This window comes from Nannospalax galili, unplaced genomic scaffold (assembly GCF_000622305.1).
Source record: "Nannospalax galili isolate Female #2095 unplaced genomic scaffold, S.galili_v1.0 scaffold1027, whole genome shotgun sequence".
Taxonomy (NCBI): domain Eukaryota; kingdom Metazoa; phylum Chordata; class Mammalia; order Rodentia; family Spalacidae; genus Nannospalax; species Nannospalax galili.
Genome location: NW_008355723.1, coordinates 1,036,879 through 1,061,558, shown reverse-complemented (window position 1 = coordinate 1,061,558; position 24,680 = coordinate 1,036,879). Strand labels below are relative to the sequence as shown.

Here is a 24,680-nt window from a genome sequence, read left to right as displayed (position 1 = left end):
TGCAAGTAGATGCTATTGTAATGTAATTAAGGGACAGATAGAGCAACAATTCTTCCCAGCTGCAGACAGCAGCAGTTCTGTTGTTTTTCTGGAATAGAAATTTCCACCTGACATTTGCCTGGCTGACCCAAGATTCTCTGATGATCCTCTGAAGATTTAGGGGCTAATAATGGGGAGGGATTTCATGTCCTAAAGAACTCCTTAATCCACTGCTTCATGAAGGCCACCATAAGCCGAGATCTTCTGTCACGTCCCAGGCAGATTGAAAGCATCGCCAAGCAAACTTCCTGCTTCACCTTTAATGAGGTACTACCTAGAGTTTCCTTAGCAATTTTAATTAGGATATATCTCCTTATTGTCATGCTCCCCCAGGTATCACTCTGAGGGACCCTTCACTCTGGACAAGAGCGTCAACACAAGCTACACCATGGGTGAGATCAGCCAAGCTGCTGTAGAGAGATACCTAGAGGAGAACCCTCGCTTTGCCAAGGAGTACTTTGACAAACGGCTGCGGGTGGAGGCATTGGGGGAGGTCTTCAAGAACAGCTGGCCAGGGGTCCAGGCCAGCATGATGCAGGTGGAGGAGTCAGCCCTGTGCCTGGAGTTGCTCCAATGTGTGCAGGATGAGGCCGATGGTGCTGAGCAGGCAGCTCACAGGACCCTGCAGAAGCTGGCCCAGTTCCTGCAGGCTGACCGCTGTAGCATGTTCATATGCCGAGCAAGAAATGGCATTCCTGAGGTGGCCTCCAGGCTTCTGGATGTCACCCCAACTTCCAAGTTTGAGGACAACCTCGTGGTCCCTGACAGAGAAGTCGTGTTTCCACTGGACATTGGAATAGTTGGCTGGGTTGCTCACACAAAGAAAACCCTCAATGTCCCAGATGTGAAAAAGGTAAGGTGGCCTTCCAGCAGTGGGGCAGTGGTCTTGTCAGAGCTAGGGAGAAACTTATGGGGAGGGTATATCTGTCCTTGTGGCACCAGTTTGACTAAAATCTGGGAAGGGTAGGCAGTGGGGAAGAGGAACACACAGGCCTAGCCAAGCCAGAGTTAGCAACTCAAAATACAGGGTGTCCGGTTAAACTAGAATTCCAGATGGACACTGAACATTGCCTTTTAGTTTAAGTAGGTCCAGTATGACACTGGACATTTTAATCAGGGGCTCTTGGCTAGGCCTAGTGTGCTCCTTACTTGCTTCGCTGCCTCCTCCATTGCTTTGGGGGCTATCCTCCTGACAAGCCCAACAGGACATCAGCTTACACACCAAGGCCAGCCTGGGGAGCTTCTCCTATGCCTCTCATTCACAGCCTTCAGAAGTTTCTTTGGGATGCACTGGCTCATAAACTGATCCTTCCATCTATAAGGCCTATCTGCAAAAATATGTCTACTATTTGAAAGCTCAACTATTTGATTTCAATCATCATAAATGTGAATTTAAGAAATTTAGTGCTGCTGACTCCTCCCCGACAACTCAGATCTGTCAATCATGAATTTCAATCCTGTAAATGAGGTATTTGCATCCCGCCCCCTAAAATACACAGTGCTGATAGAAGCAAGGTACTGCTATCTTCCTTATAAAAACAGAAAAATTGACTCTCTTCTGACCACTGCAATGCATGTTCATTTTAGAAAAACATCACCAGGGCCAGGCGTAGTGGCACACACCTTTAATCCCAGCACTCGGGAGGCAGAGGCAGGCAGATCTCTGTGAGTTCAAGGCCAAGAAGCCTGGTCTACATAGTGAGTTCCAGGACAGCTGGGGTTACAGGGAGACCCTGTCTTAAAAAGACCAAAAAGAGAAAAAAAAAAAAAAATCACCAAATGCTAATCACCCATAATCCCTCACAGGGCAGCAATCATGGGTACCAGTCTGGAGTTTCTGCTGGCACTGCTTTTCTGTATACCCACATTCCACTGCTATGATTTCATATTAACAGCAGGGGAGAGCTGCGTTCTGATGGAGTGTGTCAGGGGGCAGTCCCTTAAGTGCTTCTGTGAAGTGCTTCTGGCGTGTGATTGAAGCAGCTGACAGGCCAGAGATTATCTTCAAATGTCTCCCAAAGCTGATTACAGGAGGCTCCCACAGAGCAGGAGGATCATTGTGCCAGACTTTAGCACTGTTTCACAAACAATAGCTGGACACTCCTGGGGTACAAGGGTTGACGTATACACTTAAGACATGCTTCTCTTGAGCCAACCTAGCAGGCTGTGTCCTTATGGCCTGAGGTTTTCTCATGGGAACGTGTTCTTCACAGTCTCCAACTGAGCCCATCTCTAAATTACAAGGACATCAAATTTCGGAGACTAGATTCCAAGATTTTTTTCTGAGTTTTTTGTTTTGTTTTGTTTTTAAAGAGAGGTGGGTAAATTGATTTCTGCTAGGGAGAAGATAATAGCAATAATCATTTAAAAGACGAGATAGCTGTGGCCCGTGAGGCCCATGGGGTTTTGCAGTAAGGATGGGAGCTCAGGAGGGAATCCTCTCCCTTCCCCCTCACACTCCCGCTGTCCAGAGCAGGACAAATGTGTGTTGAAGACAGACATGCCACTGAGGCCAGGGAGAGACGAAAGCCTCATTTGCTCTCCATTTGTGGAATGTGTAAACATTTCCTCTACTAAATCAGCACTTGTACGTTCACTCAAATGAATAATACTGACGCCTGCCAGTCTCAACAGACAATTGTAGTAGATTCTCAGGTTGGGACATGGGCTCCCAGGTGGTTCTAATACAGCCAATGCTGAAAACCATGGGTGTGTTAGTGAGCGGATGTAGCAGGAGGACATAACCTTCTAATCAAGTGTGGAACATCAGAGACAGAAAGGGCTTGGTGAGTCTTGAGCCCAACTCTTTCCTATAGGCGATGGACAGTTGAGGGTCACAGAGCAGTGTCTCCCTCAGAGTCTGTGGTATAGTATAATGAAGGAGAAGAGCTAGAACAGAATCAAGGCCTCCTGATTCTGAGGCCGGTTCCTCCTCCTACCCTACATGCCGGTAGTTTCACCATGCTTTGACTACTTCAGTAAAATCTGTCTCAAGGAAAGAGGTTGGAATCAAAGTTTTAAATGAAGAGCCTGAGTTGTTTTTCGCCTTTCCATTGCACTTGGCAATTCATAAAGAATTTTCACTTTCTTAGACTTTGGATTTTGACAAAGACCCTTTGCAGGAGGCTGGACCATTACTGACATTTCCGTCTCTGTAATAGGAATCTGCTCAAGGTCAGGTAGGGTAAGGATGTGTCAGGTCTGGAACAATAACCAAGGTCTTCAAGGCTGTCTTCTTTCTACCACTCCACTGACCACATGTGACTCTACTCTGGTTAGCAGTGTAAGCACGGGTGAGGGAGACTTCTCACACTCAGACAAAGATGCAGAGGTGGTTACTGCTGACCATGGGTCCATGAAGGTGATTACAGGAAAGCCCTATGATTAAGGGTGAGTACCCTGGCATCAGACAGACCTGGGTGCAGATCCAAACCTGAAGCTTAGTAACTCTAATAGAGTAAATTTTCACCTCTGAATGGAGACACCAAATGTACAGACTAAATGCAGGAGCACAAACCACCTGGCTCATAGTAGATGTTCAGTTAATGACAGCTATCATACGATCATCTTTATGTCAGCAGGAGTTTGAATGACCAAAAAAAGGGTCAATGATTATTGCCGGTTTAAACTGGGTTAAAAGAAAGAAAACTTTTAGCAACAGGAAGCTGAGATATATCCTCTTCAAGTGAATTGTTTCTTTTCCTTTTGGCAAAGTTGGTCATTAACTACGTGGGTGCTCCTGAATTGGACTGTGGTTTAAAGAAAGCCCTAGAAGGCTGATGTTTCCAATAACTAACTGTGTGCTTATTCATCCCTTTCCTCCCTCCTCTCTCTTCCTTTCCACCACTCTTTCTGCCTCTTGACTTCAACAGTTAGTACTGTTTAAGGTGGTTTCAGGTTTTAGCCACATTGAGTTCAGGAGAGATGGCATCCTCCTGTTCTAAACGTTGTCCTAGAGCTGCTTTCCAGAGTTCCTTTGTAAAAACACCATCCAGAGATGGCAGGAGTCTCAGAAACAGAATGTACTAAAAGAAAAATCTGGAAAGTCTTGCCTCCCTACTTTGACAGTTTATCCAGGGCTTTCAGATATGATACTAAGTCAGCATTTAATTTTGAACTTAGAAAAAATAATTATGTGTATGTATGTCTCTGTTTGGATTTGTACATGTGAGTGCAGGTGCTGAGGAGGCCAGAGATGTTGGGTCTCCCTGAAACTGGAGTTATAGGCAGTTGCAGACGTGGGTGCTAGGAGTTGAACTCTGGTCCTCTTCATCACTGAGCCATCTCTCCAGCTCTAATTTTAAAATTTAGAAGCCACTTTCTCAAAATAGTCAAGGGAACTTAAGAATACACGCTTGTATTTAGAATCTAAAATAAAGTAGTAACAAAAATGAAATGTATTTGGAAAGAAACTCTGTCTGGTTCCAATTCCTGGTGCACATTTCCAGGATTTCACTCTTTCTTTTAGTACCCAGGACTCCTGTATACTTGAAAGCCGTCGTGATAGGTAAAGGATAAGAGGATGGAAGGGAACAGGATTTAAGCAGCAAGTTAAGAGAAATAATTTAAAGAAGTCTGGAGACATCCTGGCTTGAGGGTAAAGATGCTACGGAAAGCAGATAACAGAAAAATCAGTTAGTAAAGAACGGTGGCTCATCGTGGTGGAGGGCTGAGTGCTGGTCCCTGGAGGAGGGATGCTGCTGGCCACAGGATGCCTGTATCCTGCAAAGGGCATTTGACTTCTTCAGAGACTAGAACTGGTTAGAAAAGCTAGGACTAGAAGCAACATGGTAACTACAAAAGGGAACGACTTTTCATCTGAGCTGGCCCCCAAAGTTCCATGCTTCTCTTTTCAGTGTTTCTCTAGCATCTGGTATGTGTCAAACACTTTAGCTCTGTCTATACCATACTGTTCCACTTTTACGCCATGAACTCTAGGCAGTAAAGCAGTATCATTCTCACACTTTTAGATCATAAAACAAGGACACAAAGGGTAGCATAGCCTCAGAAAGCTAGGAAATTGGGATCTGGTTTCAGCCCAGAAAGCTTGATTCTAGAACCTTCTCCATTACACACTGCTGTTACACTCTCACCTTCCTTGGGACCAGAAAGAGGAGAATGGGTAGGGCAGCATACTCAACCCAGCTTAACTGGGAAACAGCCTTCTTTGGCCTTTGAGATCCCCATGTTCAGTCAAAAGAAGTGATGGGCCTCCAAAAGAAATGATGTTGACGGTTCCACTTTGGGAAGGAAATAGAAGAAATCCCAGTAAGAAAAGACACCTAATTACCCCCAGAGTCCTGCATTTGTGTTATGAGTAGACCAATTTCCAATTTCCAGGGATCCCCTGAAGCAGTCGTTTAAACACTGAGTTAACATCAAAATTATCTGGAACACTTTAAAGCCACAATTCCTGGGGAACACAGATACTAGGATGCCACAGGTTACAATGAGGTCTTGGAATCCAGTTGATCTAATAAGGATCTGCGGCACAGCTAGAAACCGTTGCTCAGACTTAACTGTGAGAGCCATCAGCCAGGCAGCCCTGGCTTCTGCTGAGAATTCTAGCCTGGAAATCATACACCAATGAACTCTCTCTCACATTTTCACTTTGGAAAGCTAGATAAATTCCAGCCTCTGTGGTCTGTTCTGATTTTAGAAGTATGATCAAGAGAAGTGAAAACTGTTTAATTTAGGAAAGGAATACCACATCCATTTTGGGCCTGTGAGCCTCATCCGTGTAGAATGGGTATTCCCTGAGATGGCAGTGCGTGTGGTAACTGCCTCCTCTGACTGCTTCTTAGGCCTTTGACTTTGCGTCTTTCTGCAGACTCACATCCAGCCCTGCCATTCTGGGGCATTAGAATCCCACTTGCTGTAGGAGGTTCTATCTACAAAGGTCCACCATCTTGTCTCCTTTCAAAAGAAATAAAAAATTGTGAACAGACGATCTTAGCTTGGTAGAACATTGGTGTCATATTGGCAAGATGATCTCATACAATCGAGGGAGGCAAGAATTTTAATGTTTCATAAATGACTGTGCAAAAATAAAAACTGCATATAACCTGTTGCTCCAGCCAAAGGGGTCTCCACTTTGAAAATCCATCTGATTAAAAACAAAAGCAAGAATAACTGGTGTTATGTTGTCTGAAGTGAGGGAAACTGTGAACAGGCTGGTCAGCAGAGGACAGTCAAGAGATCACAGAGCAACTGTAGTGTGGAGTGCTGTGTGCAGGAATAGAAGACAAGAGCTCACAGCCATGTACCTCTCTCTGGAGGAAAGTGCATTAGATGAAAAACCACAAAAGTATCACAACTAAAATTAGAATAGAAGACAAGAGCTCACAGCAACATACCTCTCTCTGGAGGAAAGTGCATTAGATGAAAAACCACAAAAGTATCACAATTAAAATTAGAAAAGGAATACTTATAAAAAATGAAGACACCTTTGTCTAAGCACAAAGAAAGGAGATCAGCATACAGTCAACACCTAATTCCTCAAGTGGGAGATACTGGAAAGCATTTAGGGGACTATCGATTTTTTTTCTTTATGTTACACTACATGTAGGAGTTGGCTGGCTTCGAGTGTATGCTTTGAATTTGCAGTTAGAGGATGATGGCCATGATCTCATGAGGCTTTCCTCCCTGAACATACTGTCTGCTGTGACTCTCCCTTCTTAGCACCTCACTTTCCACCAAGTTGTGACATCACCTCTTCCCTTTTTGTCCAACCTCAGCCTAACCTAGATAGGCCTCTGCTCAGATGGGAAATGAGCATTCCAAAATGGACAGATTCATTCTATGCCATCATAGAATGACATGTGTGCATCAGGGGGTTGTTTAGAATCATTGTCCTAAGACCTCTGTCACATATTGGTAGGATTTCAATTAGAGAGAAAGTCTTAGATCTACAGCTGTGTGATTCCGTGCTATTTTGGAAAACACATGGATATGTTTTTCAGAACAGCCATTTTTCTGACTTCATGGACAAGCAAACTGGGTATGTCACGAGAAACTTACTGGCAACCCCAATTGTGATGGGCAAGGAGGTCCTTGCTGTGATCATGGCAGTGAACAAAGTCAGTGCTCCTGAGTTTTCCAAACAGGATGAGGAGGTAATGCTAACTAACCCTGGCATCCAACCAGACACACGGGAAGTAAATTTGTGTAACTAAGGAAGGTATCACAACCATAATTTGTTCCTCTTTGTGGCCTGTAGGTCTTTTCCAAGTACCTCAGCTTTGTTTCTGTCACCCTAAAGCTACAGCACACCAGCTACCTGTACAGTGTGGAGTCCCGGAGAAGCCAGGTAACAGAAGGTGACAGTAGGCACTCCATGCTCACCTGTTCTGACAAGGGGAGGCAAAGCGACAAGTCAGACCCCTTTTATCCTTCATAGGGGCTTAAGCCACATGGAGCAGATCCCCAGACTTTAGTCCTAGGGGTTCCTTTGTGGCCTGTCCTCCCTTCCTTTCAACTGGCTTGACTTGTTCAGCCTTAGTCCTGGGTGTGAATTCTTCACTTATGATGTAGTGATGATAATTACTGAATCTATCTTATATGGTTGGAATGGCTACCAAAGAGTCATTAGTTCTCACTTAAAGCTCTTTGTTCATGGGTAACTTTAGGAGAAAATTGTTCTTTTGTGGTTCATTGTTTGCATGAGGCAGAGGAATAGAAAGTAATATTCCTAGTCAGGACCTTCAGATTCCCCATCTGTATAATATAGAAGTGGGTACTGGCATGAATGGCTTCTAAGGTCCCTTCTCATTCCAACTTTCCAGGTCAGATTAGCTCTGACCAGCTATAGATGCATGGAGGAGTCGTGTGACTTTCTACCCGAAAGGATCAGTGGCAGCCAATAGACCACTAATACTGAACCAACGTTTGCATAGGAACTTTCTATACATCCGATTAGAGAGCACTTGCTCATTGGACATTGGAGACCAATCATGTATTCTCCCCTTTTATAAACCCATGGCCTTACAAAGATCTGCTCATCATCCTATTTAGAGAAGCTGTGAGGTTTGTTGGAGGTTCAAAATAGAACTGCAGTTTCTAGTGATATGTATACATTTTGATACACTTCATGTTCTCCTTGAACTAATTTATTCTCTCTCTCTCCCTCTCTCTCTCTCATGTGTTTTGTTCTGTTTTCTTTTTAATACTCACTTTCAGATCCTCATGTGGTCTGCCAATAAAGTGTTTGAAGAGCTCACAGATGTCGAGCGACAATTTCACAAAGCACTGTACACAGTCAGAACATATCTGAACTGTGAACGGTACTCCATTGGACTGCTGGACATGACCAAAGAGAAGGTTTTCAGTGTTCATATGCCTTGTCTTCCCTCAGATCACCTAGAAAATACAAACCAAATGAAACATGATCCATTGAAAAATGGATGCACTGTGTGAATAATCAGTCATGATTGATAACAAGAACTAGTGCCAAAAGGGCATGGCACAGAGATAAATGTGTGTGATTTGCAGCAAAAATGACAGGGGCTTAAAATTTGGCTTTTCTATTCCCTAACTCATTGGGATTTGTGCATCAGGAATTAGATAGTTGGTTGAATTTAGGTCAGGTCACCTTTCTTCTTTCAGTTGTGTCTGTGATATTCAGGAGGGATGAAGCTATAGTAAGGTTGGTATAATTTTCCTCTGTAAGATTTGTATTCAAGGCACCAAGCTCTATTCCCAGCCCTCCTTCACAACAGTCACATCCAACAGTAGACCCACCATGAAAATAGAGCAATAGTCAACTATATGACACTCACCCCTTTAGATGCTAATCATTTTAGGGAGGAAAGGGATATTGATAATACTATGTGCGCTGACGTATTAGTTATTGTGGGTATAAATAGAAAGAAAATAAAAAGTGAACGAAGGAAAACACACAGACTAATGACTGGTTTTGGGATGATAATAAAAGTAGGAAAGAAATGGAAACAGGAGGAGGAAATATAGAGGCAAAGGTCAAAGAGATGAGGCAATTTGTCTAAAGATAGAGTGAAGAGAGGTAAATATATGCTATCAGATACTGCAGAACAGTCCTGTCTGTCAGGAGGCTGAGGCACAGGGACACTGCAAAACAGGCAGATGCTGTTTGGGAGAGGAAAAAGTGAAAGGAAAGAATAAGGAGAGGAAGTTTTTTAAAAAGAGAAAAAAGAAAAGATGGAAGGAAGGAGAGGAGGGAGGGAGGAGGGAAGGAGGAGGGAGGGAAGAGGGAAGGAGGGATGGAGGGAGGAAGGGAAGAGGGAAGAAAGAAAGGAAGGAAAGAATGAAAGGAGGGAAGGATGGAGGGACAGAAGGATGGAGGGAGGAGGGAAAGAATGAAGGAAAAAGCAATATAGCACAAGAACAAAGAAGGATGGACATGGTCTGCTAAAATGACCTTGAATGTTAAACACAGATTGGATAGATGTGGAGGGAGAGAGCAGGGTGGAGGTATTGGTTCAAAAACCTGACTGACCTGATCCTTGGCTCTCTTGTATTCTTGCTCTACTGTGCTTTTTTTTCTTGTTAAAATAATGTCTTACTATGTAGCACTGGCTAGCCGAGTACTCACTATATAGTCCAGGTAGCCCCAAACTCATGACAATCCTCCTGCTTCAGTCTTATGAGCACTGGAATTATAGGCATGTGCCACCATGCCCAATTTTTTGGATGCTCATTTAAAAAAATCAATTTCCTAAAATTAAAAAAAGTGACAGTCACACATTTATGAGATACAGTGTGATATTTTTCACATACGCATAACTTGTGGGATGGTTATATCAAAATAATTAACACTGATCACTTTACATAGTGAAAACTTTTAAACTCTAGTTTTTTGACAGTTTTGAAATAGACAGTGCATATTAGCCATGGCCCTGTTTTCCTATAATAACTCTTGCAAACTTACTGCCTCACTGGAACATTGTAGCATGTAACATCCTCCCTTATCCTTCCCGACTACTACCCAAGCCCAGCCTCCTGCAGCTGTGTTTTACTCTCTACTTCTCTAAGTTTGGCTTTTTTTTTTTTTTTTCAGATTCCACTTGTAGGTTAAATCATGCAATGTATGTCTTTCCATGCCTGGCCCATTTCTCTCAGATAGTGCTCCAGGCTTAGTCACACTGTCTTAAATGGCACATTAGTTTCTTTTTATAAAGGCTGAACGGTATTTCACTCTTCAGATATTCTACATTTTCTTTACCCATTGATTCACTGATAGACACTTAGGTTGACTCCTTACCTTTTGTTCCTGAATGATAGTCTATTGTATAGTAGTTGGTTTCTCACATTGAAGGATAGCTTGGTTGCTTCTAATTTGGGGTAATTATGAGGAAAACTGCCAAAGACATTGCATGGTCTTTTGTGTGTACATATTTTCAGCTCACTTGAGTAGATACCCAAAAGGCCAACTGCTGTACAACATGGTGAAACTGTACCTTCATAAAGCACCACGAGCCTGTCCTCCCAAATGACTATCATTTTGTATATCTGCATCCTCACTAGAAGTTAGAAGTACCTGAATTTTGAGTTTTAGTCATTTTCAGAGATGCAGTGGTGTATCGTTGTTGTTTTAATTTGCAATTCCCAGATCACATGTAATGTTGAACATTGTTTTCATATGTCTGCTTGTCATTTGTATATCTTGTTTGATGACATGTCTGTTCAGATATCTTGCCAATTTTTTAAGTTGAGTTGTGTTCTTATAGCTCAGTGTCAAGAGTTCTTTGCAACCAGATGTGGTAATCCCAGCAATCAAAAGGCTGAGGCAGGCTCAGGAGTCCAAGTCTGAGCAGCATAGCAAGACTGCATATTTTGGATATCAAAAGTTCTCTATGAATATTTGTTTTGCAAATACTTTTCCCCAGTCAGTGGAATATCTTTTCACTCCTTTATGAGCAGCTTGCAACTTTTACAGAGAAGTTTTCAATTTCTTTGGTTTAGTTTTGTTTTAAATACTTTTTGATTTATTTATTTTTGTTTTATGTGTAAGAATGTTATGCTTACTTATGTGTAAGTACGCCTATGTCATGCAGTGCCTGTGGAGGATAGAAGAGAACATTGGAGCCCCTGGAACTGGAGTTACAGACAGTTGTTAGCCACCATGTGGGTCCTGGGATTTGAACTTGGGTCTTCTGCAAGAACAGTCAGCGTTCTTAACCTCTGAGCCATCTCTCCAGCACCTGTTTTATTGTTTGTTTACTAGAAAGGGTCTCCCTATAGCTCCAGCTGACCTGGAATTCACTATGTAGACCAGGCTGGCCTCAATCTCACAGAGATCCACCTGCCTCTGCCTCCCAAGTGCTGGGATTAAAGGCGTGCACTACCATGCCTGGCTAGAAGTTTTAAATTTTAATAATGTCCAATATTTTTTTTTATACATTGTGCTTTGGCATTGTGTCAAAAAAAAGTCTTAACAAACTCAGGTTCACCTAGATTTTCTCCTATGACACCTTCTAGAATTTTTATAGTTTTGTGTTTTATCTTTAGGCCTGTAATTCGTCCTGAGTTATTTTTTTAATGAAGAAATAAGATCTTTAGGGGGCTTCTTTTTTTTTTCCTTTGGCGTTTTCTTTCTTTCTTTCTTTTTGTGGTGTTTGTGAGTGTTTTTTTGTTCCAACACAATCTGTTGAAAAGATTGGCTTTTCTCTGTGGCCTTTGCTCCTCTGCCAAAGATCAATTGATTATGTTTGTGCAGGTCTGGCTCTCTCCAGTCTTCTCCACTTATTGATTTGTCTCTCTTTTTGCCAATACCATGATGCCTTGGTTACTATAACTTTAAAGTAAGGCTTGAAGTCAGGTACTGTCAGCTCTCTGACATTCTCCATTTCAGCAGGTTTTTAACCTTCCTGGTTCTTGGCTTTCTCATCAGAAAACTAAGTTTATCATCTATGAAAATCTGAGATAATATGAAGTTTCTAATACATAGTAGGTACATAATAAATGTTAGTACTTATTTGATATTTTGTATTCTGAAAAACATAAATTATCTTAAAATAGAAATGAAGACATTTTCAATATAATTTGCAAAATAGTGCCCATTCCTCATCTTTAATTCTGTTGGAGTCTGGGGTTTCAATATAACTGACACTATATCATTTATATTTCTTTTTAAAAAATATTTTATTATTTTTATTTTATGTGTATGAGTGTATTGCCTGCATGTATGTGAGTGCACCCATGTCGTGCAATGCCGCGGAGGTCAGAAGAGGGCTTCATATTCTCCTGGAACTGGACTTAAGGACAGTTCGTAGCCACCATGTGGGTGCTGGGAATCAAATCCCGGTCCTCTGCAAGAGCAGTCAGTGCTCTTAACCGCTGAGCCATCTCTCCAGCCCCTCATTTATATTTCTTACTGTTCACATGGTTGGCAGTTGTTTTTCAGAGTCATTGTTCTAAAGTTCTAAAGCTACAGGACCAGGTGAACAGGGCTTCAGCCCCTGGCTCTGGTACTTTATAGAGGAGGATATGATTAGGATGATTTTGCTACAAGGGCATGCCATTGTCATCAATTTTCACCCTCAGATCACCTTACTCCAGTAGCCCCTCAGCAGACTTCTCCTCTTGAGCCATATACACGCCCTTGAACTAATCTAAGCACTTCCTATAGACCTCTTAGGGGCTGGGCAGGGCTCATGTTCCCTGAGCAATTGCCACTTAGTACACAAATGAAACCATATTAGTTCTGCTAACAAGAAGGGGAGACTGAGAGTTAAATAAGGCAGTTGACATTGGTATCTAAGTGTCCCATTCCACCTGGGTTTAGTTCAGATGTCTGGAGAACAGTTATCTATAAAACAAGGTGCTTTGAACTATTTGCGAATGTAATAGGTGGTTGGCATACATTATTCATGTAATCCTCGCAACAGCCTTCTAACTGTTGTGTCATCCCTGTTTAATGGAGCAATAAAGGTTAAACAACTTGTACACAGCTACAGGCTCATAAGCAGTATTGCTGGAAATTACAGTTTCTTAGGCCTAAAATTCTAGAACTTTGTAGAGTAGCATGAAGTATACAAGTGCATAAAATTCAGATAAGATATGGAAGGTCATGGGACAGCTCGTTTACTACTGTTTAAATTTAATTGCCTCCAGGAATTCTATGATGAATGGCCAATCAAGCTTGGAGAAGTTGAACCTTATAAAGGACCTAAGACACCAGATGGAAGGGTAAATGCACATATCCTCCTCAGTGCTGCATTTGGTGCCATGTAGTATGTGCTAAGAGACTGCAGTACATAGTGGAAAGAAACATCAGGGGGACCCTGCCCAGCTCTGTCCTATCCAGTGTGGTAGACATAACTCATTTAACCTCTCTGATTCCTTTTCCATAAAGCCAGAGCTTGGTGGGTGAGTGGTTCTAGGCAGGGAGGGAGGCATCAGAGTCATAACTTTTGAAGAAGTGCCTGGGTCTTTCTTCAGCCTTGCAGAATGGGGAACTCCAGGTTCAGGCTGTGTTAGGTTTACTGTCACACTCATCGGCAAGTTTCAAGGAGGCAGGAAACAAGTTTGCTTCTCCACCACTGCATTCTCAAATGGAAGTTGATGCATTTGTTCAGGCCTCAAGTTCTTCATATGCCCAGTCCCTTCCAATGTTGAGAATGGACCCATTGACCTCTGTTTTGAAGGCACCTCTTCAGAGAAGCAAATGAGAGATGAGCTGTCCACTACAAGCATCTGCTTGCGCTTAAGGGTTGAGTCTTTTTTCTAATGAAGTTATTAATGTCAGCTATTTCTGGACAACAAAAAGCAATCAGTTAAACATAAAAGCAGAGTAGCTGGTGATTTGATAGTCAGATTTCCCCCCAAACTCATTGGGTTAATTCAACTTCTTAAAATGAAACTTAATCTACTCTTAATGAATATATGCAATCAATACTATTTCCGACTTTACTACAAGCTTGTAAGTAGTAAATGAATAGCTTAGTTATTTATGTTATACAGAAAGCCTTTGCTGAGAAATCAAGTGCTGGTTATAAGAATTTTAAAGCACAAAGTTTTCAATGAAAATTATTTTCTTTGGGAAATAATACTAGACTCATAATATTTTTCTCTTAGGAAATTGTCTTTTATAAAGTAATTGACTACATTTTACATGGAAAAGAAGAGATCAAAGTGATTCCGTGAGTGTTCCAGGAAGTAGTCATGGGAGTTATGCCTTGATTTTTGCACTCAATGCATTTCTACATATAACAATGATTTTTCTTCTAATCTTATCCAAGGTCACCTCCTGCAGACCACTGGACATTTATTAGTGGATTGCCAACATACGTTGCTGAAAATGGATTTGTAAGTTATTGGACAAACTTAAATGCTAAATAGCAGTGCATAAAACTGAGAGGGTCTGAGGGTTTTCCCTGTTCACTGCTATGAGATAGGGAAACTGGGGTGATAAACACCTTTAATTTCCAACACTTGGGAGGCAGCGGCAGGCAGGTCTCTGTGAGATCGATGCCAGCTTGGTCTACATAGAGAGTTCCCGGCCAACTGGGGCTACAGGGAGACCTTGTCTTAAAAACAAAAAACAAAAAAGAATGCATGAGATAGGTGGGTTGATCAGTTTCTTTGGCATAATCTAGGTAGGACAATGTAGGTTAACCTGGACTTTGGAATCATATGAAAATATTTAGTCAACATGAGGAAGATTCATCCATTTCTCAGCCTCTTACTCTGAAGCCACAAACATTTCAGACATCTTTTTAAAGTCATTGATACTCAAAGCTAGTGACTATGACTCATAATCAGTTTAATTCTACCTCAAATGCCTTCATGATCTTAATCTGGTGACAAATGTTCTCTTGAAGCCTCAAAACATGGGACAAAAAACATGTCCATGAAAGAAAGGCCAGAAAAAAGGAATCAGCTGGTTTTTGCGATGTTAAAACCATACTTGAGGGATCCTTAGTCCATGAAATAATGTCGAACATTCAAGTTAGATCATGAAATTAAAGGATGGCACAAAATATTGTTCAAGTTCTTAAATTATAAATGCTCATAGAACATAGCAAAATTCTGGGTGTGGTAGTACCTGCCTATAATCCCAACACTTGGGAGGTTGAGGCAGGAGGATTGCTAGTTCCAGGCCAGCCTGGGCTACACAAGGAGAACCAATCTCAAAGAATAAAATAAAAACATACATAATTAAATAAGCCAAAACTTTGAAAGATTTTCACATTTTGGTTTGTAAGAGTAAAAATAGTTGATGCATTTCAACTACTCTTAGAAAACACCATGGGCCCTGGGGCTGACAGAGCTTGGAGCCGTGAGAGAAAACAAAAACAAAAACAAAAAAACCCTCAAAAGCAAAGAGTTTCTGAAATTTTGTGAGCAGATAGTTAAATAGGTGGCAACTTGAGCCTCCTATAGTGGGAATGTTAATACCATGCAAGTGAGTGACTTACTTAGTCATTACCATCCAGGTTTAACATGCTATCATTTTTTAAATTTTTATTTATTATTTTTATTTTATGTATATGCATGTATTGCCTACAAGTAGGTAAGTGCACCCATGTTGTGCAATGCCCGTGGAGGTCAGAAGAAGCTGTCAAATCCCCTGGGACTGGAGTTACAGACAGTTGTTAGCTGCCACGTAGGTGCTGGGATTCGAACCCAGGTCTTCTGCAAGAACAACCAGTGTTCTTAACCACTAAGCCATCTCTCTAGCCCAACATGCTATCATTTTAAGCATCTAATGCAACTTTGGTGGAAAGAAAAATATGATCTTGTATTAAGAGCCATTTGTGCATATGACCCCAGGTACAGATGATTTGGAATGACTCAAAATGGATATAAGAAATAACCTCTGAATTCCAGTACTAACAGCGATATCTTAGAGGGAACCCTTACCTTGGAGCAACTAAAAAGTTATCTGACATTTTTCTTTTGGCCCATACCCACCTTCTTTTTATCTTGATTTGACTTTATAGAAGGAAGGGAGGGAGGGAGGGAGGGAGGGAGGGAAGGAAGGAAGGAAGGAAGGAAGGAAGGAAGAAAGAAAGAAAGAAAGAAAGAAAGAAAGAAAGAAAGAAAGAAAGAAAGAAAGAAAGGAACCCCAGAAGCCATGCTCACACTTGCCTCAGCAGATCAGCCTTTCTGTTTAGCTTTCTCCTCAGCTTGGCCTGGGGAGCTATTTTTTTTGAAGTTGAAGGGCATTCCATGGAGGTAGGGGAGTGGGGAGGAGCAGACAAGATATAAATGTCAGTTATGACTTAGCAGAAGAGGAGGTAAAGTCAATGAGCTGAGCAAGTGTGGCCTAATCTACGGCCTGCGTGAATGATTTGTTTATCAAGCCGCCAAAAGCTATGTGGGAAACTCTCATACCCAATGTGTCCTTTCTTCTCCTCCCCTGTGGGTTTATGTGACCCCACCACACGATATTTCAGAAGGATTCTGTCTCTTTTTGCTTCACAGATCTGTAACATGCTGAATGCCCCTGCAGACGAGTACTTCACATTTCAGGTAAGGGCAACCCTGGCCCTGCCTCATCTCTCAGGACTAGGTGATGGATGATAGATGGATGGATGGGGTGGGTGCTTTCTCTTCCCCTTTGTCCAGAGAGTGCTATCCATACGTGCTGTAGGTGTAGTCAGCAGGCACACACATGGCCCAAGTCCTATTCCTCTGGCTGGACCACTGGCCGCTGAGAAGCAGATTCTTAGTGAAGGAAGAAGGGACTGGAGAGGAGAAAGATGAGAGAGAGGTGGGGTGCCATACTGCCATTCTCTCCCACTCGTGGTTCTCTAGTGGTAACAACTGAGCCTGACACACATTTAGTGCTCTATAGCCCATGTTTGTGTGAATGATTCGCTGGAGGCACTGTATGGTTTGAATCCAGCCCCACTGGTGGCTTTCTCAGCAGCTCTTCCTGTAGCATACTGTAACTGAATCTACAAAAGAAAAGCTCTTATTGGGTCCCTGGATTTTATCTCCCCTCAATATTCAGAGATTCACTTTTTGGAGAATCTACCTCCACTCACTACGGTGAGTCCCTAAACCAACCCACTGTGCTTGCTGGCCTAGATAACCCACTTCTTCCTATTGTCACAGCTGCTGTGGTTGAATGTGTCCCCTTAGTGTTCATATATTGAAATTTTAATCCCTAAGTTCAAGTTGATGGTATTTCAGGTTGTTGAATATTTTGAGAAGTAGTTTGAGATAGATGAGGGTGAGTCAGTAAGCACAGGACATTCATAGCTTTATGAGGAGAGGGGGCGAGACTCAAGCTGACACTGTCAGGCCCTTTCACCCTGTGATGCTCCTGGTTGTGTTATGATGCAGCAAGGAGCCCCTCCCAGCTTGTGAAGCACAGCCTCCATAACTGTGAGAAATATGCATTTCTTTATAAGCTACCAGGCCTATGGTATTCTCTTACAACAACAGAAAAGAGATGAGGCAGACAATTAGAGGACTTCAGGGCTCTTCTTCCCCTTTCCAGCTTCATTTAATTCTCTCTAAGGACCATCTGTCATCTCTGCTAGCCCTTTCTAGCCCTTGTGCAGAAGTAGATGAAGTTGCTAAACAGAATACCACAGCCTCTCCTCTCTACACACTGGCATTTGTTGCACTGTGTTCATGAACATTAGAGCCCTCATCTGGGTCAGGAGACCCATCTCTCCAGTAAACACTGCTGATGGCTGCCTTTCTCTGCGCCACCCAAACATACATCAACGCCTGCGTGGAAAAGCCAGCTTCCTCATGGTGTGAGTGGTTTAGTCCCAGAAGCAAACTAAACCAGATGTTGGGGAAACCCAGACATACCTGCTTGGTTACATAGAGGCTTCCCCTGGCTTTGCCTGCCTATCCTTTGCTTACTGATGTGGAAACATACAAACACTCTATGCTTCTGTTAGTTCTCCTTCCTTCCTTCCTTCCTTCCTTCCTTCCTTCCTTCCTTCCTTCCTTCCTTCCTGCAACCAAAGCCTGCTTGTGATTATGTTTGCCCAGCCCTGGCTCCTGAATCTATAGTAGTTATGTGCCAGGGCAGACTGCACAGACAGGAGAAGGGGATAGTGATTCTCTGAGTGTCTGAGCCTCAAGTAGCTGTTGTAGAAGCAGAAAGCAGGGATGAAGCTCACCCAGGACAAGCAGGTGATCACTGAGGTTTGAGGAATTGTGCTTTCTCTCGAGTTTCACTGTGGCTCCTGCAAGAGCAAGGACATAGAGGGGGTGGCCTTTCTGATCATCTTGGGAAGAGCCTGGGACTTCCCCAGGGCCTCAGGAGTCCCTGTGGTGGGACAAACCTCTCGTCCATAGGGATCCCCCAGATCCTCAGCAAACCTCAGTGTAGTACCCATAAAAGTGTACTTGTCAGAGCTCCAACTGTCCCGGGTCTGCTGTGCTCTGCAGTTGTGTATTCAATGCCCTGTCTCTTAGCCAATGACTGACCATGGCAAGCCCATCCTAGGAGACAACCAGACTCTACTGGTGGCCAGCACTGACTTAGGAAACCCTGCTAGCCCTGCACTTTGGTCTATGGTGATTCTACTCACCTTTGCATCCATCCTCTTCTCTTTAACCTAGGTAGGACCATGTCTTTATCTAACAGCTTTCTCCTGCCCTCTCCTCACTTCCCCTCCCAGCCATCCCCTGGGCATCATTCCCTGGAGCAGACATGGGATAAGGCACCTACCATTCCCAAAACACCACCCTCCTGTCACCCTCTGCTTTCCCACTCTTCTACCTGCTCATGTCCCACCCTGACTCCCACCATTCTCTGTTATGCCTGAAAATGTTTGATGAAAAAGCCAAAGATCAAAAATTAACAATTATCAGAGCAAACCTGCAAAGACCTGTTCCCTGCAAACTGTTCCCTGGAATCACAACGTGTGTGTTTCCTACTGCTGTGATAACAGATCACCCCTTACTGCTGGGAGCAGCACAGTAGGTGTCAGCCTCGAATTCTGCAGGTCAGAGGTGTAGAATGGCTTGTACTGCACTAAAATCAAGGTGTTAGAGGATTGTGCCCCTCTCCGAAGGCTCTATGGGACAAGCTGTCTCCTTTCTTCCCACCTCTTTGGCTCCTGGGGACTGCTGGGATTCCGTGGTTCATACTGCCTTCTGACTTCCAAGCCAACCAGGGCACACTCAGACCTTGCTGTGTCATATGTTCTTTCTGTGATTCAGACTCTGCTCTCATTACTATTTTTAAGGTTCCTTGTTATTACATTAGGTCCACCTGGAAATCCAGGGTGATTTCCTTATCTTAAGGTTAGCTGATCAGTAACTTTAATTCCATCAACTGTGACAGATCACGTTCGCAGCTTCTGGAGATTAGGATGTAGACGTCTTTGACTACAGAAGTCATTGTTCTGTCTTCCAGTGTTCTTTGGAGCAGACTAGGGGATCTTTCCTTTAAAGTGACCTCAATTCACAAGGAGAGGAGGGAGAGTGCATAAAATTGTCTCCATCGTAAGTTTTTGTCCTACTAATTTTTCTGAATCTTAGATTTCTTCTCTCACTTTGCTGTCAAAAGCTGTAATTGCAAACCAAATGACTACTAACAGGAAGCAAATAAAGTATTCAGAAGCAGTCTGTAAAGCTTATTTTGGAAGGTTTAAGAAATATACATGGGGCTGAAGAGATGGCTCAGCGGTCAAGACCATTGACTGCTCTTGCCGTGGACCCAGGTTCAATTCCCAGTACCCACATGGTGGCTAACAACTGTTCATAACTCCAGTTCTAGGGTATCCGATGCCCTCTTCTGATATCCGAAGGCATTATGCAACACAGGTGCACTTACATACATGCGGGCAGGCAATACACTCATACACATAAAATAAAAATAATAAATAAAAAATATTTTTTAAAAAAGAAATACACATGAGGGTTGGGGATGTAGTTCATAAGTAAAGTGTTCCCCTAATATATGCAAAGCCTTGGATTTGATTCCTAGCACTAGCACGCATGCACAGGCGCGCGCGCGCGCACACACACACACACACACACACAGCTTAAGGCTGTAATTTTGCATACATGTGACATATGCCCTGTTAGTGATTTTGTCCCTAGTCCATATGATGATTTAAGAATCTGAATTTCTGTTGTTTTCCAAGCATGGATCCCTGAGGACACTGTGCATTGCATCCTTTTTCTAAAGCTTTGACCATTAGGAACCATAAAGTGAGGTTTAGTTTCTTTGTTTTTCCTTCCAAAAACAATGACTAGTAATATATAATAAACAAGCTGTTTGTACTATTTGTTTCCATAATCAATAATTTATTGACGATTATATGTTCAGCACTCTTCCACTACTTACACGGAATTTAGTAGTTTATGCAATAGTCACTGCCTTTGATATGTTTAGAAGACAACCTCAGAGACCAAACCCAACAATTCTGAAGCATCTAGAAAATATCTAGGTGCTAAATTGTGAGATTCAGGCAATAGGTGCTGTTGGAATTCTGGAAAATGCAAGTTGCATATGGGTTAGAAAAGTCGAGAAGACTTCATAGGTGAGGCAACACGCAACCTAAGCCTCAGTGGAGGACTAAACAAACCACAAGAAGCTCAGCGGACTACCGGTGTGGTGTGCTGAGTCTTTGGCTCCCTCTGCCTTAGCCACAGACTGTGCAAATGCACACTGTGGTCCACTTACTTGCAAGGGCAGCAGAATTGCCCAGGAAGCTTGTTTAAGATGCATTCCCAGGGACTATGAAGCGGGCTGAAAAGAATCTGTTTCAGGGACTGGAGAAAGGGTTCAGTGGTTAAGATCTTGTATCGATCTTCCAGAGGATCGAAGTTGGATTGCCAGCATGCATGTTGGGAGGCTCACAAGTGCCCTGTAACTCCATCTCCAGGGGATCCCATGCCCTCTTCTGGCTTTCGTGAGCACTGTACTCATTTGCACAAACCCACACAGAGACACATATACACACAATTAAAAAATAATAACATAAAAATAAAATGTTTTTTAAAATCTGCTGCCCTATGGTCCTTGGGTCACACTTCTAGAACCACTCCTGAACTCCCTGCCACTGGGATACAAGCATCTTGACATGGGGCCTGTGGTTTACTCATTCTCATAACTAACAACTGGCCTAGTTCTTGGTATATCATAGGATCTTCACAGATGTTTCTAAACTCAACAAAGACTATCTTGAGGGATTAGTCAGGAATACAGAACTTATCTAAGAATGACAACAGGGAGAATTTAATATAAGACATTAATTAAACAATACTGTAAGACAGATAAAGTGAAAAGAAACATCAAGGTAACATAAGGGTATGGAACTCCACCTCCAGGGCTAGGGTACAAGGGGAAAGTTAAGGTGTCAGGACACAGACAGCTGATTCTAGTTCTGGAACATCTGGATGGACATCATAGTATTTTTGCTAGTCATGTTCTGACACAAAGATTCACTTAAAAATAAACTAAATGGCAAGTGGGTAGGGGTGGGTGTCAAGGGGCAGTAGAAGGTACCTTATGGTAATGGACTATTTCTGTTGATTCTAATAGTGGTTGGCAGTCTCCATAAGGGACAAACACACACACAATCAGAAATGCACATATATAAATCTGGTGAAAACAGAATAAGGTCAGTGGGTTGTACGTTGTCTGCTTCCTGGGCTTGATAGTGTACTACAGTTTCATAAGATGCTTCCATTGGTGGAAATGGCGTGAAGAGTCCACAGGACTTCACACATTTCTTTTGAAACATCTTATAAATCTATAACAGTTTTAAAATGTAAACGTAAAAGAATTAAAGTAACCTCAGTTCCCTTACTGTTTATAGAAAGGACCAGTAGATGAAACCGGCTGGGTCATTAAAAACGTCTTGTCCCTGCCTATTGTCAATAAGAAAGAAGACATTGTGGGAGTCGCTACATTTTATAACAGAAAGGACGGAAAAGCCTTTGATGAACATGATGAGCACATTACTGAGGTAAACACTGGAGCCCAGTAGCAGGGGTGAGTGACGTTCAAAAGGTGATGGAAGGCTGGAGAGATGGCTCAGCGGTTAAGAACACTGGCTGTTCTTATAGAAGACTTGGGTTCGAATTCCTGTACCCACATGGCAACTAACAGCTGTCTGTAACTCTAGGTCCAGGGGATCTGACAGCCTCTTTTGTCCTCCACAGGCATTGCACGACATGGGTGCACTTACCTACATGTAGGCAATACACACATACACATAAAAATAATAAAATACTTTTTAAAAAATTAATTAAAAAGGTGATGGAGGGGAGACAGAGGCAGGCAGTGGTCTGTGAACTCAAGGCCAGCCTGGTCTACATAGGGAGTTTCAGAACAGCCAGGGTTCCCTGTCTCAACAAACAAACAACCCCCCAAAACCAAAAATAACAACAAAAAATTTGTCCTACAGTTATAATCAAAATGTTATTATTGTGACATTTCTATTTCCAGATTTCTAAAAATTGCAAAATTTTCTATTAAAGTATAAAGTGTTGGCTTAACCCAAATTCTTTGTGGTCTTTCACAAACAGGAACGAGGATTCCTGTCTTCTTCCCTTCCTTCTTTCTCTCCTCTCCCACTCTTGCCCCAACCTTCTAATTTTTAGGTTCGACTTTATTTTATTCTATTTGTAAATCCTTTCCTGCACTAGAATATTTGGGAAGCATGGCACTTTGAAAAGAAGAGCTTAGTCAATTTTATTGTCTAGACAATAAATTCCTTTTGTTTCTTATGTTGCTGTAAAGAAAATGGCTGGCACCATTTATGAAGCCCTGCCCCTGGCAGAGGAGCTAGTGGCAATGATGGCTGCTGGGGAAGGGAGACTCCGTTTTCTTCAGAGATGTGCCCCTGCTACCCGTGCTCCGGTGGATGGCACTACTCCCAGGCACATACAGATAGCACTAAGTGGACTCAGTGGGTTTAAAAACAGAGTATGAAGTTAGGAGGGAAAAGTGGTACTGGGGGAAGAATTGGATGGGACAGAATGGGGGTGGATTTGATCAAAATACATTTATTTATACATGTATGAAATTCTCAAATAATAAAAATCTTTTTTTTATATAAAGAAAGGAGTTGGTGGTGGTGGGAGACCATCCATAGGAAAGCCTGCAGATGCTACCTGCAAGACAATTTGTGTTTAACTTTAAAGAATCTGAATCACCTTTTTTAACATTTCAGACTCTAACCCAGTTTCTTGGATGGTCTCTCTTAAATACTGACACCTATGAGAAAGTGAATAAGCTGGAAAACAGAAAGGATATTGCTCAGGAAATGCTCATGAACCATACAAAAGCTACCCAGGATGAAATTGAGTCTATTTTGGTAAGTGGGGCATCCAGTCCTGTGGACAGTAGGCAATATTTAATCTCAACTTCTGGAAAGCACCTACTGACCTGTGGGACTCGGAGCAATGAGAAGAGGTTAAGTGTAGGAGAAGAGGAGGATTGGGAGGAGAAGCTCTGTGGTCCAGCGAGCTATCCTTCCTGAAAATCCAGGCTGCGACAATACAATAGCACTTTGTTAAAAACAGCTTCTGGGTTTGTAGACATGGAGTGACATCTAGATTCAAATATGCTGGGAAGGAAAAAATAGGAGAGCAATGTATCAGTCAGCTGCTATCCTCTAATGCTGTGTAACAACCACTGTAACATCTCAATGACCTGCAGAAATAAGCATCTATCCCACAGTTATGCATCTGTGGGTTGAACAGGCTGTTCGACCTTGGCTGAGTGTGGCTCCAAACTGTGTCTGGCTTGTTCTATGGCCTCTCATCTTTTGTGGACCACCAGCAACCACTTGGTGCCTCTAAGTTTTTGCTCACATCACAAACACTAAAATTCTCATTGACCAAAACAAGTTACATGAACAAGACCAATATCATGGATGACGGGTGGAGGAGCCAACGGGTTTTTACTGATGATTTTCTGATTAACATCAAATTAAGGGGATGGTATCATATATCCAGTATCTCTGACATTTCCTTAGCTTTTAGAGTGTGTATATAAGTGTAGTTTGAGGTGGAGCTGGGGCCATTAAGAGTTAGGAGACGTTTGACTTAAGTGTTTGAGTGGATAAAGAGGAGAAAACGTGGGAATCATGTGAAACTGCCTTTAGCTACTAGAAAATATGTAAGCCATTAGCTTTCTTTTTATTTCTTGTATACGTGTAGCCCATAGCTTGGTTTTATGATGGCAACTGTTAACACTTTGGGGAACTAGAGAAATCAACTGTACTCCATTTTTCTTTGGTATTGTTCTTCATACTCACTTGCTATAAGTGTCTTTGTGTCCAGAGTATGTTTTTACATGTAACAAATATGTAACATGTTTTAAATATGTCTTAGCTGGTTTTGTTGGTAAAGGGATAAGACAGAAGTTTTTGTAGGAATTTCATGTCTTGATTGTTTTTCCATTATAGAAATTTAAAGAGAAGTTAAATGTAGGTGTAATTGAAGACTGTGAAGAAAGACAGCTTCTCACCTTGCTGGTAAGTGGTTTCCACCTATCTTGGCACATTGTTAATAGAGTATATTTGAACACGCTTTCTCATTTCTCAAGTAAATGTTGGGTTTTTTTCTTCCTTGACATTTTCTAAAGCTAAAAGGAAAGATTTCTTCCAGAGACTGATCTTTTGGTTTCCTGCTTGTCTTTGTCTTTGCTCCATATAGCTCAGCTCACAAAGATGATTTATAATTATAGCTAACCTAGACAACTACATGAGGGACCCAGAATCTAG

The 24,680-nt window shown here is 42.3% G+C and overlaps 1 protein-coding gene across 2 annotated transcripts in view; it reads left to right on the top strand.

Moving 5' to 3' along the window:
* The first annotated feature begins 254 nt into the window (after positions 1-254).
* Pde6c (phosphodiesterase 6C) overlaps positions 255-24,680 on the top strand; it is a 61,165-nt gene continuing 36,739 nt past the window's right edge. For both annotated transcript variants that reach the window (XM_008853091.2, XM_008853089.2), the window contains exons 1-11: positions 255-892; positions 7,002-7,154; positions 7,259-7,348; positions 8,218-8,358; positions 13,129-13,203; positions 14,092-14,156; positions 14,256-14,322; positions 16,444-16,491; positions 21,765-21,914; positions 23,124-23,267; positions 24,363-24,431. In XM_008853091.2, coding sequence (XP_008851313.1) covers positions 428-892; positions 7,002-7,154; positions 7,259-7,348; positions 8,218-8,358; positions 13,129-13,203; positions 14,092-14,156; positions 14,256-14,322; positions 16,444-16,491; positions 21,765-21,914; positions 23,124-23,267; positions 24,363-24,431 — 1,467 coding nt within the window. In that variant the 5' untranslated portion in view covers positions 255-427. The remainder of the gene's footprint in view (positions 893-7,001; positions 7,155-7,258; positions 7,349-8,217; positions 8,359-13,128; positions 13,204-14,091; positions 14,157-14,255; positions 14,323-16,443; positions 16,492-21,764; positions 21,915-23,123; positions 23,268-24,362; positions 24,432-24,680) is intronic.